Raw genomic sequence first — 16,024 nt, forward strand, 5'->3', positions numbered from 1 at the left:
ATCTGAGGTATTCCAGGCAGTGCATCATGGGATAAGGGGCTAGGTCTCAAGCTTTTGGTAAAACTCGAGCTTGCTAACAGCCGTGTCAGAGTCTAGGGATCAGCTCCGAACCCATCAGTGATGAATGAACGGCGAGATTGAACAAATTCAGATGATATGAATCTTAAGTCCACCCGATGAGCTGGTTCATAAAGGAGCCAGTATTAATTTCTCCACAATTAACACAAATAAAATTCCACATAGGTGCCACCTGTTTACTAGGTGGATGCAAATGCAAAACCACTTTCAAAAACACCTTAATTTACTTCTCCTTATACAACACATATCTTTTCCATTAATAAGCCAATGTAACTTGGGAGTCTACTCTTACATAAAGGTCATTTTAATAACATCAAAATCATGGCCACTCTGTTGAATGCAATCCAGGTGTACCAGGTTCTGTTAGCAGCACAGCTGACTGGCAGAGTGACAGGGAAGGATGGGGGTGCCTATGCTGGAGGATGGGCAGTGACACAGGGATCTCCTGCGACGATCCTTGGTGAAGACTGGGATGTCGGTGGGAGATAGCATGGGTCAAAGAGTAGGCAAGAAGTGGTCTTGGCTTAGCTGCAGTAGAAGTGGAATAACATGCCACAACAACCCCATTGCATGCCTGCCCCTCAGACACAACCACATTACTACAAGAGAAAGGGGAATGGGTAGAGCATATAAGAAAAAAAAAACATGTGGATGCGGAGATGGCTGTGCCCCTGGGATACCCTTAGGATCAATGACTGGCCCCAATGCATACCAGAGTAAGTCCCCAGGGGTTGTGTAGATTGTCTGGCAGACCCAGTATAGACATGGGGCACTGGTGTGCAGGTCCACTACTATGAAAGAAAGGAGACCAAAAAAATTGTGCCCTAATTTGCTCATTGTATGCTCCTTTCCCCCCCTTTTTTTTCTATAGAACTAACCCAAGCTTTTTTTTCTCTGACCCTTGATCCTTCAGCATCTTGATCTCCATCTCCCCTCTCACCCACCATTCTGTTGCCCCTTCTCACAAACTAGGCTTTTATCTTTGATTCCTCATATTCTTTCAACCTGTCCTTTATAGCCACTTGTTCTGCCCTGTTTATACCCTGAGCTTTTACCTCTCCTTGTTTAATGTATTGCAACTCCCTAAGCCTGTCATTTAGATTCCACACTTCCTGCACCCTGTCTCTTCTCATTCTCCTGCTCCTAGCCATAATGTTACCTCTGCAGGCAGGGGTAACATTATAGCTAGAAGGAGGAGAATGTTACCTCTGCAGGCAGCCTTCACCCCATCCCAATCACAAATTCCCAGTGTGCCTTGCAATTTTTATTTTAAGTTTCTTATCTCCCTAACCATATACACTGTCCATGTGATATCAGTATATCTCATCCAGTGCCCAGGATTCCAACTCTGTCCACCTACCCTCCAATTTTCTAGTGCCCAGTTTATCTTAACAATGGCATGACTTAATATGTTTACTTCCTTGTGTTATACAGCTGTGATTTCCTCAAATGTTTTCCCAGCCAGAAGCAACCTGTCCAGCCTACTAACTTGTTTTATTTCAAATCTTGAAACTGTAACTTGGTATTAATTTGTGAGATACATCTAACAGTCTCTCCTAACGTATCCCCTTAGCCAGGGCTTTCTGACTGCACCAGTGAAATTCAGCTGCTGCAAATCTCCTACCCCTTTTGAAGTACAGCATCCACTATGATTACTCTTACTCTGTCTCCATCTTTCTTTAGTGTTCAAATATTTGTCAGCCATTTGGGAAAAACTTCAGGTCTTTCTGCACTGAGCCTATAGCAAAAGTTCAGGATCAATCCTTTATTCTCTCTCAGCCACCAGCCTGCCACCCATCTGTCTTCCTCATCTTTAGCTGGGTTCACTGACTTCCATTATTCAGAAGATCAGACTGAAATCCCAGCTTCCCTTCTACACCTCTTTTTGCTCAGCTAGAAGCTAACCACTTACAGACCTTTTTTCTAATTTTTTATAAGTGTTGAGGTTTTAACTTAATCTCTTGTAAAAAGATTAAAACTAGCTCCTCCCTTGACATCTTTGTTAACACTCTCTCACTATTGGATTATTAATCACACACATTGCATGTTGCTATCCACATTTTCCCTTTTTTTACCCGTTCCACCGCCCATTCCCCCTAAAACAAGCCCACCTGCCAGTCAAGTAATGCTAGACCCTTTGGGCCACTGTGGCAGTAAAGCTCCAACCAAGATTCCCCCCAAGTTAATCTACTAGCCATCACTACCAGCAGGGTTATTGGCCAATGAGCTTGCAGCTCCCTCCATCTGAAGATTCAGAAATTTATTTCTTGAGTTTCCCAAAAACACATCTACACCTTTCTGTTAATGTCCTGTACCAGCTGGAATATGCCTTGTTACTGTCCTTGCCAATCCATTGAGATTGTCCTTCATAGCATGACATAATGCTTTATGTGCCTCATGCTTGCTCATACTCATTCACAGGACTTTACTCCAGCCAGTAGTGATAGATCATATATTGTGTTGGTTTAATACATATTGTGCATAAAAGTGTATTCACCATAATAATTCAGTACTACATAACATGATCATTTTCAAATACAAAATCTAGTCATACCTACTGTAAACAGTATAAGCTATTTTGATTGCAGCAAGAAATATTTACATGCCATATTCCCTTGTACCTTTTCAAGTATACAGGCTCCAAAACTGCTGAGATAGCATTCCATCTCCTCTTTTTTCCAAGTTTCACATGCAATTTTATTTATGAACTAGCAAAAAAGAGTGCAGTAGCACATTCTAGAACGCTAACCCACAGGATCGGCAGTAATAGTAGTTACTAACAAAGATAAGCCAACTTGTCTGTCTCATTTCAATAGAATATATTCTGATTACTGTCATTTAAACATACATTTGCTGCTATCCATAATGTCTGAATGGTCAGTTAGGTAAATGACATGATACAACATTACGCCTTTTAATTGCAAATGATCTTCTAGCCACCACCAAAGTACCAGTTTAGGGGCTTTCCATATATTTCACTCATGTCCTCTTTTTATCCCACCTCATGTGAGTACTCATGTTCAACAGCATAAAGTTATAAACAAAGACAGAAAAAGAGAGAATTAAGTGCAGCATTAGTTAACACCTTATTTAAACACCACTCTCACCATTAAAAACTGTTTCCAGAAATATTTACATGCCTTTCTTTCCTGCCATTATTTCTACCTCCCCAAGCTAGTGTTCTCCTCACACACACATCCATGGGACCACTGTCCTAAGCAAGTCAGTAAGAATGTCTGCCTTCTCCCTCCCACTGTCACATCTCTTAGCAAATTTTCCTTTTGGCCCATTCTTCCTTCTTCATCTTACACACTCGCAATTTTCAAGTCACTAACTTTCCCCACTCTACTCTCTCTCAGCACCTATCTTTTAAAGGAGATGGCATAATGGTTAAGGTCTTCACCTCCCATGCACAAGGAAGAAGCTTCAATCCTGACCTCTGGCCAATGCAAGTTTGGAGTTTGCATGTTCTCCCTGTGTCTCTGTGGGGTTCCTCCCACCTCCAAAAAACATGCTGAGTGTTTCCATCTTAAACTCACCAATGAATAGAGCTGTGGGCAGCAGCACAGATTCTATATGGAACCCTATAGGGGGAAGAGTTGTACAGACCAACTGCTTTGGGCATTTACTATGGTACAAAGTATCCCAAAGACTGAAGAACACAGATCACACACTGCACTCAGTGGCAGGGCTAGCCACTCGAAAGTGTAAAATATGGCTTTAGGTAATTTAGTCATGTTGACTAAAGTCACCAAATGGGCATGGATATTTGCCGGTAATAAGTGGGTTGAGGATCCAGCCTACTCTGACCTATGCCAGGGACCCATGCTAATGGTGAGAGTAGTGTACATGCCCTATTGACCAGTGTGTGTCCACCCATAAAGCCCAGCAGCCCTGGGTCAATAAGCTACTAGCCAGCCTGTGTCTAATTGCCTTGACTGTGTTACCTGGGATGCCTCTGTTCAGTGAAAGTTGGACGTAAAACCAATCAACCTGCCAAACATGAACTGAGAATTGCTACACTTAATGTAGGTTCACTGACAGGATGCAGCTTGGAAGTGGATGACATGGTGATATGGAGGCGGCAGGATATCCTATGTATCCAAGAGATAAGATGGAAGAGCAGTGCAGCAAAGTCACTTGGCTTGGGATCCAGAGTCTACTACTCAGGAGGAGGACAGGCTAGAAATGGTGTTGGAACTGTAGTGAGAGAGAGGCTTCAGAAGGCAGTGAAGGACATCATCAGAATTAGTGTCAGACTCATGGCAATCAGACTCCAGTGTAATGATAGGGTAGTATTCATAATCTCAGCCTATGCACCACAGCAGGGTTGTGATACTGAGGAAAAGAGTGCATTCAGACAATGGTTGCAGGACCTAATAGATAAAGAAGGACAACATGAATTGGTGTTGATAATGGGTGACTTGAATGCATATATCATGACAGTCAGAACAGGATATGAGGACTACCTGGGTCCATATATGTGAGAAAACAGGAAGAGAGGCTATTCTAGACTTCAGTCTGGCAAATGGCTTCATAGTAGCCAACATATGGTTCAGAAAGAGAGACACTCACAAGATCACATAAAAGTGTGGCCAACATGCAATTCAGGTAGACTTCCTCCTAGTAAGGAAAGGGCACTGCGGTAGAATCAATGACTGCCAAGTCATTCCCAGTAAAACACTTGGCCCATAGCATGAACCACTGGTTGCCACAATCATCTGCAAGCAGTGGTCAGAAAAGGCTCTAAGGTCAACAGAGACCAGGTTGAAGACCTGGAAGTTAATGGGAGAGAAAGTATAACAGTTCTAGGAATTACTCAGGGCTCTAGCACCCTAAGAAGAGGAGGAAATAGGTGGAGTTGAAGAATAATGGCAGCACCTCAAAACAGCATGTGTGACAACTACAGAACAGATATGTGACTGAGACAGGTATGGAAATAAGGTACATAAGGAAAGCTGCTGGTGGAATGCAGAAGTCAAGGAAGTCATCAAAAGAAAGAACAAGTGCAGGAAAAAGTGGGAGATAGAAAAGACTGACCAGGTTAGGAAGGAATACTGGTTAGCTAATAAAGAAGCTAAGAAGGGAGATGCAATAGGAAAGAACAGGACATCAGAGGCACTCTACCAACTTCTGGAATGTGACTCAGTAGGTGGCACAAAGAAACTATATCAGATTGCAAGGTAAAGACAGAAAGGTAAAGAAGACAGCCAGACACCCTTCATAAGGGATGCCAGCAACAACCTGCTCACCAATTCACAGGACATCAAAGGCAGATGAAAGATGTATTTCCAGAAGCTTATGAATGAAGAAAATACCACAGAAGCTGTACTGTCCAAGACAGAGCATACAATGAGAGAAGAAGAGGAGCCCACCCTAGAAGAAGTAAGGATAGCACTAAGGAAAATGAAGTCAGGGAAAGCAGCAGGCTCAGATGAGGTCACAGCAGATACAATAAAGATGCTGGGTGAGAGAGGGAAGAAATGGCTTCTAGGGTACTCATAGCAGTGTGGAGAGAAAGGCGTATCCCAGATGACTGGAAAACAAGCATTCTTGTGCCAGTGTACAAGAACAAAGGGGACATCCACGACTGTGTGCAGTACAGAGGCATCAAACTCTGCATGAAAGTTCTGGAGGTGGTGACTGATAAATGGACATGCAGAGTAGTAAAGAGTAAAATTGGAGATGAACAGTATGGATTCAGATCAGAAAGCAGCACAGCTGACCTGATGTTTGCAGTAAGACAGATAGTTTAGAAGAAGCTAGAGATGAGGAAAGAGTCCAACTGAGTGTTTCGAGACTTGGGGAAAGTATATGGCAAGGTCCCAAGAAAGCTGATTTGGGCAGTACTGCGGTGGTTTGAAGTCCCAGACACATTGGTAGAATTATGCAGGCTATGTACAAGGATGCAATTACTCAAATACAAACAGTGTTTGGTCTCAAAGAGGGGGTTCCCAGTGGGAGTGGGTGTGCACCAGGGTTCAGCTTTGAGCCCACTGCTGTTCATACTGGTGATAGACTACATTAGCAAATGGGTTGGAGGGGACAGATCAGCAAAGTTGCTGTATGCAAATGATGTGGCATTACACGCAGACTCTGAGCTAGAACTTCAGCAAAGGTAGGGGGGAATGGAATGCAAAACTGAAGGTACATGGGATGAAACTAAGCACAGATAAGACAGTGGTAATGGCAGCAAATTAGGGAACTCAGAAGAAGCTGAGAAATAAGATAGAAGGGAAGAAAGTGGAACAGGTTAACAGCTTCAAATATCTGGGAGGGGTGGTTAAGGAGAAGGGAAGTCTGAATGAAGAGGTCAAAGCTAGAATCAGAGGGGCTGCAGCCAACTGTCATAGAGTCCCAGGTGTAGTAAATGACAGAAAAATGACAAAGAAGCTGAAAAGTAAGGTGTACAAGTCAGTGTTGTGACCAGTACTACTGTATGGTACAGTAAAGGTAGAGCAGATTAGGAAGTTAGAGGTGACAGAAATGAAGTGGCTGAGAAGGGTGGTAGGCTGCACATTATGGGACAGATGAAAATATGGACATAAGAGCAGAAGCCAAAGTAGCTCCAATTACAGAAAAGATCAAAGAGAACAGACTATGGTGGTTTGGACATGTGCAGAAAAGCAGAAGACAATCTGGTGAAGAAGATTTGGGACTGACAGGAAGAAGATAAGAGGAAACAAGGATGCTCAGCAAAGAGGTGGATGGACTGTCTGAGAGAAGATCTGTGACAATCAGACATGAGTGTCGAAGAGGGCAGGAGTATGGCATTGAACTGAGAGAGATGGCAAAAGTTAATACAATACACCAACCCCATCTAGAAAATGGGAAAAAGGAGGTTGATGATGATGGTGATGAGGTCTCCCTAATACAACCATCTACCTTGGTATTCCTCCACTACTCTTTGAGGTCACAGTTGTCAGTATATCTGTGTGTTTCTCTAAAACCCTGTCTCCTCATGTCAGGCATGTTTATGTGCTTGCTCTGGTTAACTGCCTGTAGCATTTATTGACCTTTTCCTCGTCTATTATCCTTTTCTTCTAGTGATAAGATGTGTGGTTCCATCCATACTGCTTCCCCAAGGCCCATAAGACCAACAGACATTTCCTCTGCTGGGCCATTTAAAGCATGTAAGGGATCTGTAGGGGAATCCCCCCTTCCAACCACCAGTGATTTTCTCTGCTACCACATCTTTGTATATGTCTATTGCTTTTGCTTCAGTCTTAATCCACAGCACATTTCATTTCCAAATAGTATTGAGCATTGCATGATATATTAGAAATGATGTTGTTCCTGCTTGTTTTAAATGGCAGATTGCTGTCCTTCATTTCCATTAAATCTGAAGTGCAGATAATCATAAATCATCTATTATTTTAATCTTACAGCCAACTATCACACAGCCCTTCCTGGGTGCATCAGTCTTAACAATCCAAACCTTCTGCCTATAGTTATGGCAGTTTATAATTAAGCATCCAAGTAATCTGCCAGCCCTCTGTGCTCTGTCTGTTTTTTCATTTAACCATTCTACCCCTTCATTTACTTGCTATATACATTACTCTGTATATCATACTGCTTCTTTCTCCTCCGTTCCCTCCCTCAGCCTAGTGACTCTGATGTTTTCTCTGCTTGTTTTGCATTCTAAATCCTGCTGCCTCGGTCCTAAAATTTCTGTACATGGATGTGACTTTTTAATCTCATTTTCATGCCTCTCTACTGCCCTTTCCCTACAATCAACTTTTTGCTGTATACAGTCAAACATTTGCTGCTTTTTTATTGTCTTCCCAACCTTCTACTAACTCCAAATGCAGTGTGATGAGCTCTTTAGTCATCACCTAGATATGCTGGATGATTGCCTTGACTTTTCCTTCCATTTTTATGATTTAGAAGCTTGACACAGGTCATTTTGCCTTCTACACCACTTTAAACACATTTCTTCTAGGTATGGATCATGGAAACCTCAAACTTTTATGAAAAAATAAACTTTTAAAATCTATCGGGCACAGACCTGCTGAGCTAGGCAAACATCTTATATGATGGCGCACTTTGAACCCCATTTTCTCCCTTTCTTCAATCTTCCAGGGATCAGATGATCAGAAAACATGTAGTAAAAATAGCAAGATGAAAAATTTATTAATATTTGCAACATCTGACTTTAATTGGAAAAGGATGAAAAATCATGTGAGGAAATAATATGACATTAATAAGAGTTCCTATTAGATGACCGAAGGTGCATTTTATCGAATGTGTCTTGGTCGAACTTAAAACAACAAAAAGGCAAAATAGCGAAGCAGCTTTTAAGCAAATTCTTTCCCAGGGAAAGAATTTGCTTGGCCACTTCTGTTACTTTGCCATTTTTGGCACTGTAGTGCGATCTCGGAGTTGGTATATTTACGTAGGGGGGTGTGGGGGGCAAAGCCCCCCACTTTATGTATTCTTTCAATTCTTTTTTCTTTTCTTTTTTTTTGGAATAGTGATTTTTTTCCCTTGGAAAAAAATTGCTGCTCTGAGCTTTCAAGATTGTAAGCTTTCGCTTACATGGGGTCGATTATTCATCGTTCACTTTTTAAGCGTTCAATGATATAATATAGATCCCATTAATAAGACAGATCAAAAGTAGGGAAAAAATTGGGACGCAAAGAAAGGGGAATAGAATGAGGGGGCCCCATAATGTCAGTGACACCTTGGTGCTGATGCCACTTATATTCACAGGTTATAGTTAAATGAAGTAAAGAATACTTAAATCCACATTTCATAACTGGAATATTTCACCTACCAGAAAGAAATAAGCATTGTTAGCATATTTGTCTTCAGCTATAAAAAGTGTGCCTTCTAAAAGAAATAACACTATCATCACCATTGTTGCATAGTTCACGCTGCATCTTTCATGATATTCACATAAATACAGCAATGGGAGTTTTACATGCATTGCTGCAGTTAATGAACATTAGTGATGATGATATGAACAAGAGACATCTAGTAATAATAGATTGATATAATCACTGGCAAAATCTTATTTTCATTACAGAACAGATTGTGGGTAGTACTCCTGCATCACAGATGTAAAATGACAGCAACAACACCGACGGATGATAAACTGTATGTACTACCTACACAATAATACTGTCAACTTGTAATTGGTATTTTAGTTTATCATTTAGCATGAATATGTTATATAGACAAAAATGATTTTCTTGGCAGTATGAACTCTGAAAATAATAGCCCATGATACAAAGCTCAAGAGATCACTGGGAGGTGTTCACTGCTTCATTCATCTAAATAAATATCTAGTCTATACTTGCATGCTTTTGTATACTCTAAGTAAGTGATAAAATGCACTGAATCCATATGCTGTTGTGTTTCTTAATTTTCAGAAGTAAAATACTTGTAATCCTGAAAAAATGTGATTTTCCATTAAAACATTGGTATTCGCTTACCTCATAATATAGAGCTGATGGTTATCTGGCTGCAGGTGGATAGCCCTGGTCAGATCTCTTAACGCTTTCTGTAAATCATGTAACTAATGATAAAGGAATAAAAACAATGAAGATTGTATAACACAATATTCAAAGAGTTTCTGACTATAGTTTTACAGATGTTTACCAAAAAACGGCAGTAAGCAAAACGATATTATTCAACAAAAATTATTTGCAGCCATGTGATACTATCAAGTGTAACACCAACCTATTAATCTGTTTTATGTCATGTAAAACAGCATATATTCACTAAGCTATATACATGCTTGAAAAAAGGCTAATTTAACTTGAATGTCTTAGATTCATGGTCAAGATTCTTCTCAGACATCTTACACATATACTGTTCTATTTCATTCATACCCAGAGCAGAAGATGAGCTCTTGTCATTAAGTGCTATTTTTTATTAATTTTTTGTTCAATGAATCACTTCTACTAGGCATGTAACTGTTTTCAGGGGAAAACCTGAGACGCCATTCCTAAAAATGGGTGAAATTTGCCCTAGGCACTGGGGAAGTTCCCCTAATCAAATAATAAGAAAGTGAATGATAAACACTATAAACAAGCAAACAATAAATTAATTTAAGGAATAAATGTTTGACATAAAATCAGAGCTTGTTCAAAGAACTGAGAAATTGGAGTTTCAGGTATTTCATGAAGAAGAAGAAAGAAAGAATGAACACAAGATGAGATATTAGTAAAATGCTGGATACATCATTAACAATGTTAAAATAAAATTCAGCTACAGGGTAAGATGGAATTAGATTTGATTATTACAAGAAACACCAGAAATACTTCAAAAAATGGAAGTAAGACCAAATTAGAGTTAAGCAGTTTATTTTAGAAATGAACTTCATCAGAAAACAAATTGACAGCAGACATTATTTTTGGTAGATATTTTAACAGATTGTATTCAGGATGCATTAAGGAAAAGGAGACTGTAAAGATTATCCCCAGGATTTAATAAAATATGTGTAGGCACCGTGTAGAGCCTACACGGAATGTATCCGTGCACACGGCCACGGTTCCACCTCGGCAGCACATCATGCATATTAATGACGGTGTGTTGCCGATGGACAGCATAGGAACAGGGATATTGCATCCATGTAGGGAGAAGTGTAGGGGCTACCCATGGTTGTGGATGCCTGGTCAGATGTTATATACAGGATTAGGCTCCCTGTAATGCTCCCCGCTACTGTTAACATGTTGTGAATTGTTTCAAATGTATAATATTTATTTTTATGAATTATTATTATTTTGTTTACTTTCTGTATGTTTGCGTGGTGTGGAGTACCACAGAGCCGAGTGGCGCTCATACATACATAGCCAACAGCTGGCAGACATCTAAAAATAGAAACTGGATGTAATTAATTATTTATTTCTTGGTCTATTTAAACATATTTGTGTGGCACTGCGTGATGCTTAGCAATGCTAACAGGTAGCCCAGTAGTATATGTGGAGGTATACTAGTTTTCATAACATCCAAGTAGCTAAATGGGTAGAATTACAGCCTAATGCTTAGTAGGTCCTTGGTTTGAGTCCACAGCAGTCATAAGATGTCTATAATTTAATTTATTATATATGTTTAATTTTAAAAACAAATTTATGAAATATGGCACTGCTGCACTGTGCTGAGCACTGCTTAAACATGCTAACTGCTACTGCTATTTGCGTGGTGCTAAGCTTAGCTAAAACCTTGGTTGTGCTAGTTTTCATGCTGCTTACCTCTGTTTACCTGGTTTGCGGGATAACCAATGCAGCACTTTTTTGAATGTTGCTCAATGATGTGTAAGGGCAGGAAAACAGCAGAAATTCTGCACCATTTTTTGGAGTCTAATCAACTGTTGATATGGCAGGAGGTGCTGGTGAAGATGCATACTTTTGGTTGCAGAGATGGAGTGCTCAGGAGTCCAGGGTCTTTTTTGGACTACTGGTAAAAAATGATGAACCCAGGCTGATGCAGGGCAGTTTCCAGGGCTCAGAATGTAAGGTAGAGGCCTGAGACCAATTGGCTAGGGAAATTACCAGAGCTACTGGTATCCCCTGCACTGGTGAGCAGTGTCATCACCATTATGACGACATGAAGAGGAGAAACAGGGGAATGTTGGGCACCTGGGTGCAAGAGGCATGAGCTGGGAATGCCCCACAAATATGTAAGTATGTTTTCCACAGTTTTATTAAACTGTAAGCTGAATATCTGAAAAACTGGTATGCATAATAGTGTGCTTTTTTTCCAACAGTTGCAGCTGTGAGGGCTGACAATGTTGAGTCCCATGCTGGGTGCCTGGCCAGGTTGTGCTATGAGTGTGGTAAGTACAGATTTATTATGCTAACTGTAGTGCAATACGCAAGAAAGAGTAAAGCATTTACTGCAATAAAGTATACACAATAAAAACTGCAGTGCAATAAATGGGCAAGTAAAACTGTAGTGCAATAAATGGGTAATTAGACCTGTAGTGCAAGAAATGAACAATAACTGTATTGCAATAAACGATATGAATAACAGCAAGCAAAATGGTGTACAGCAGGATTGTGTTGTCATAACCATTGCAGTAGTGCTGTATGCATTGCTTATCTATGGTAAGGTTGCTGCAGTCAAGTGTAACACTCCAGGCCAATGTCAGTCACATAATGCTCTCTGTTCCTCCTACTCCAGGTAATAAAGGTATATGGGTGAGGAAGCCCACTCTGTGGGCAGTTACTGTATGTGGACTTCACAGGCATTTATCAGCAATACCAAATGCAAAACAAATTCAGTCACATAATGGTCTCATTTTCTCCCACTCCAGGAACTAAATGTATATGGTTGAGGTAGCCCATATCATGAGCAGATATGATTGTGTTTACATTTCACAGACATTTATCAGCAATACCAATAAAATGTTAAGCAGCATTGTTGATTCCTAAAGAAATCTGTTTTAATAAATGCAGTATGGCTGTATGCATGTGTGTCCTACTGTCACTGTAGTTAAATATAACACTGTAATAGTTCCATAATGCAAATCAAATTCAGACACATAATGCTTTCAATTTTACTGACCCATGCTAACAGCTTGAGAGGTATGTAGGTGCTACATCGGCTATAGGAGAATTGTACTCTCTGTGCACAAAAGTGACACTACACACCTGTAGAATATTATCAGTGTTTTGAGGGATATAGTCTGCATTGTCAGTATTGGAATGCTTCTCTCTCTCTCTCTCTCTCTCTCTCCCCACCCCTTATCTTCATTTATTTATTATTATTTATTATGATCTAATATTGACATATTTTATTACACTAACTATATTTTGGTAAACTGTGATTTATTATTTTTATGTTTTATTATAATTCAATTTTAACATTTTGTTAAACTGTTTTGTTGGCTTTATGGTTTAAGTCTTACTGGCATGCTGTTAGCATACTGACTGTTATGTTACTTAATGTTGTGTTACACATAATATACATTAATATGTATGCAAATTGATAAATACGATATTCCATTCTGTTAATACTAACAATGGTTTGGTTATTACCAACCTTAACTTATTGCTATACCTCATTTACCATAGCACATCAAGGTAGGCCAGCTCTGGCTGATTCACCTACATTTCCTCATTTGGCTCTGGTACTGGGCCCCAGCACATCTGGGATTCAGACCAGTGGTGCCCCCTCTGCTGCCCCTGCATTACTTGTGGCATCAGGTAGCACCATCCCATGGGTTCAGGGACGGGCCCCCCTCTGGGAGAGGTGGTGAAGAGGGAGTTATCACCCAGGATGAGGTGCCAGTTTTGGTGTGCAGATAGTCTAGACCACCACCTGTGATGGATTGAGAACATGCTGACCAACATGGTGGGGTAGCCTCACCCGGTGGCCAGCCTCCACCACTGCCACCCCTGAGGCAGTGACAGAGCAGTGCAGGCAGTTCCATGGGTGGGGATCTGAGTTATGCTGCTGCCTTGTGGAGGCATATATGACTTAGATTCCACAATGCCCTCCCTATCCAAGGTGTTCACCCCCCTCATGTGTCATACACCACCCCTGTATGCTGTCTTATTTGTCTTGCCTGTCTGCAAATGCATTCTCACCTACCCAACTTACCTCTCCATATGTACCTATGTCCTTTCCCCAATATTCTACTCTGACCTTAAAAAAAAAAAAAAAGAAAAGAAATGGGCACCTGTCCCAAAAAAAGTATTGTCCCATATATAGCTATCCATTTCACACACATGCTCAGTGGACACACATAATTTGGTCCAACTGGCTTGACAACATAGTTATGTTGTCCTCGCCCCTCTCTCTGTGGGGTGAGAGTTCAAAGTCACATACAAATTCTGTCAAAGTGCACATTTTTTTTCTGTACAAGAAATGGATAGCTACAGTTCTTTCCTACACCCTTCCTACACATCCCTACCTGCCTTTCACTATATTTTCCCCCTGCTTGCACCCCATTTCACCACTTTCCTATCTCCCCATTTTTTCTTTCTATTTTTTTAGTGCGATGCTGCATGATGCACTATGTTGCACAGCTTCATTAAGCTCAACTAAATAGAGCTATATTGACTATATGTGTTTTTAAAATCGTAATATACACTTACAAAATAAACACATGTCCCATATTTGAACCCAAGACCATTGCACCTTCAGACCACTGCATTAACCTGCCACACCACACAACTCTTAGTTAAAAACAGGTGGTTTAAACAAAATATAGTAATTGCCAGTTACAGTCATTAAGTGTGTTTCAGTGGAGCTGCATGCTGCACCACGCTGAGCAAACATGATTAAAAAGTAATGGAAAAAATGGGAGTGTACCTTGAACTCTGGTGCAATAGTACACCATTAGAAAGCCAAAGACATAATAATGGATGTAAGTGAAGCCTTTGATAGCAGGTAAATGTGCCCTTTTATTAGCAACATGTAGAAAGACACCTGCTAAGGCATTAATGGCAAAATATATTTTCAACTGGGACACTGGTGTAGAAATACATCCATATAAACCCATGCACATACTGATGGATGTAGAAAATGTTTGTCACAGCTTGTATGTGTGGATATATATCTTGCAAATACACCTGCTGTAGCAGTGGCTCAGTAGCTCAGTCTGTTAAATGCCTTGCAAACAGTACATTTTGCCACACACAGTCCTGGGTTCAAACCCAGTGGTGTGTAGCAGTGGAATTATAGTATTGTTATATTTATCCCCCATGTGGCCTAGTACTCTTCTAGTGATACTGTTACCTAACATACTTACTTTAAACACATGCCTTAATTGGACAGGAATGGGTAGCCTCACTCTGGCTCTGTCTCTAAAACAAGGCTGACACAGCTCCCACAGTTACTCCTACAGCTTGTTGTCCTCCTAAGTGTTCACACTCTTTTCCTATGCCTATTAACTGCTGCAGCAGCTGCAGCCTGTAGCACACCCCTCTCTATGTAAAAGTTGCTGCTACAGACCTACCCCCTGTGATGAAGTAGTCTCCTCACCCCAGTAATGTCCAGCACAACATATCAGAAAGGGCCACTAATATACATGAAGGTCTTATATATTGTACTGTGGTTGCATGTAATTGGCTGATGATAGTACAAATCAGCTGTGTTGGCTGCAATTATCATTTCAGAACCACAGATTGGTTAAAAGGCAATCGCCTGCTGATGAGAAGCATGTTAAAAAGGCAAGCAGCTGGCTAGAGGAAATTAGTCTGTATGAGACTTTCCTAACACAGAATATGCGTATGCAAAATATTAACTATCAGCACATAGCAGAGGAGTACTGCACTCCTTCAGGTATGTAACCATTTTGTTTACATCAGGATGCAGACGTGTGAATATACTTACAGGGAATAGGGATCACAGCAATGAGCCATTCTTAGAACTGTGATAATGACATGAATTATCTCCATATTTGTTACACATATAGAGGATGTGCAATACCTCAAAAGTGGAATGTATATTGTCAGCGTGGCACACTGGGCTTATGGAACTCCTCCTTTATAGTGGTTTCAATCTCACACTGCTATTTGTTTGACACAGTTGTTTTCACATATTATCAGGGGGGCTGGCTACAATAGACTCCAGTTTGGCCGTATGATCGTACAGCAGTATCTGTCATAGCACACATGGGAATACCTGACTATCAATAGTATTCTAGTTGTATCCACGTGCTTAGTATGTCTGCACACTGTGGAATATGACATGTGTGATCTGTCCTTGCTGTATCTCTACATAGTATACTTCTATGTATGTGATCCTGACATGTGTTCCCATGTTGTTGTCTTTCAGGAAACATGCATGCATGATGCTGTGCAGCTTTCTCAGATGCAGAGAATGAGATGATACTGGAAGGGATCCGTCAGCACCATGAAGTCCTACTGTCCAGGAGGAGGCACAAAGTACAGTTTTGTACCTACCATAAATGTAGATGTTCGAGTGCTAATACAGCTACAGAAATCACAGATGGGTTTTCAGCCGTCAGGCGGTCCCTCGGTCGGCCGAA

General features: G+C 40.7%; 1 protein-coding gene across 1 annotated transcript in view; it reads right to left on the reverse strand.

The window, feature by feature from the left end:
* TTC6 (tetratricopeptide repeat domain 6) overlaps nucleotides 1-16,024 on the reverse strand; it is a 2,436,149-nt gene that overhangs the window by 1,169,415 nt on the left and 1,250,710 nt on the right. The window contains exon 10 of the mRNA XM_044074245.1: nucleotides 9,516-9,598. Coding sequence (XP_043930180.1) covers nucleotides 9,516-9,598 — 83 coding nt within the window. The remainder of the gene's footprint in view (nucleotides 1-9,515; nucleotides 9,599-16,024) is intronic.

Source organism: Protopterus annectens, chromosome 6.part0, assembly GCF_019279795.1.
Source record: "Protopterus annectens isolate FY-2018-M chromosome 6.part0, PAN1.0, whole genome shotgun sequence".
Lineage (NCBI taxonomy): Eukaryota > Metazoa > Chordata > Ceratodontiformes > Protopteridae > Protopterus > Protopterus annectens.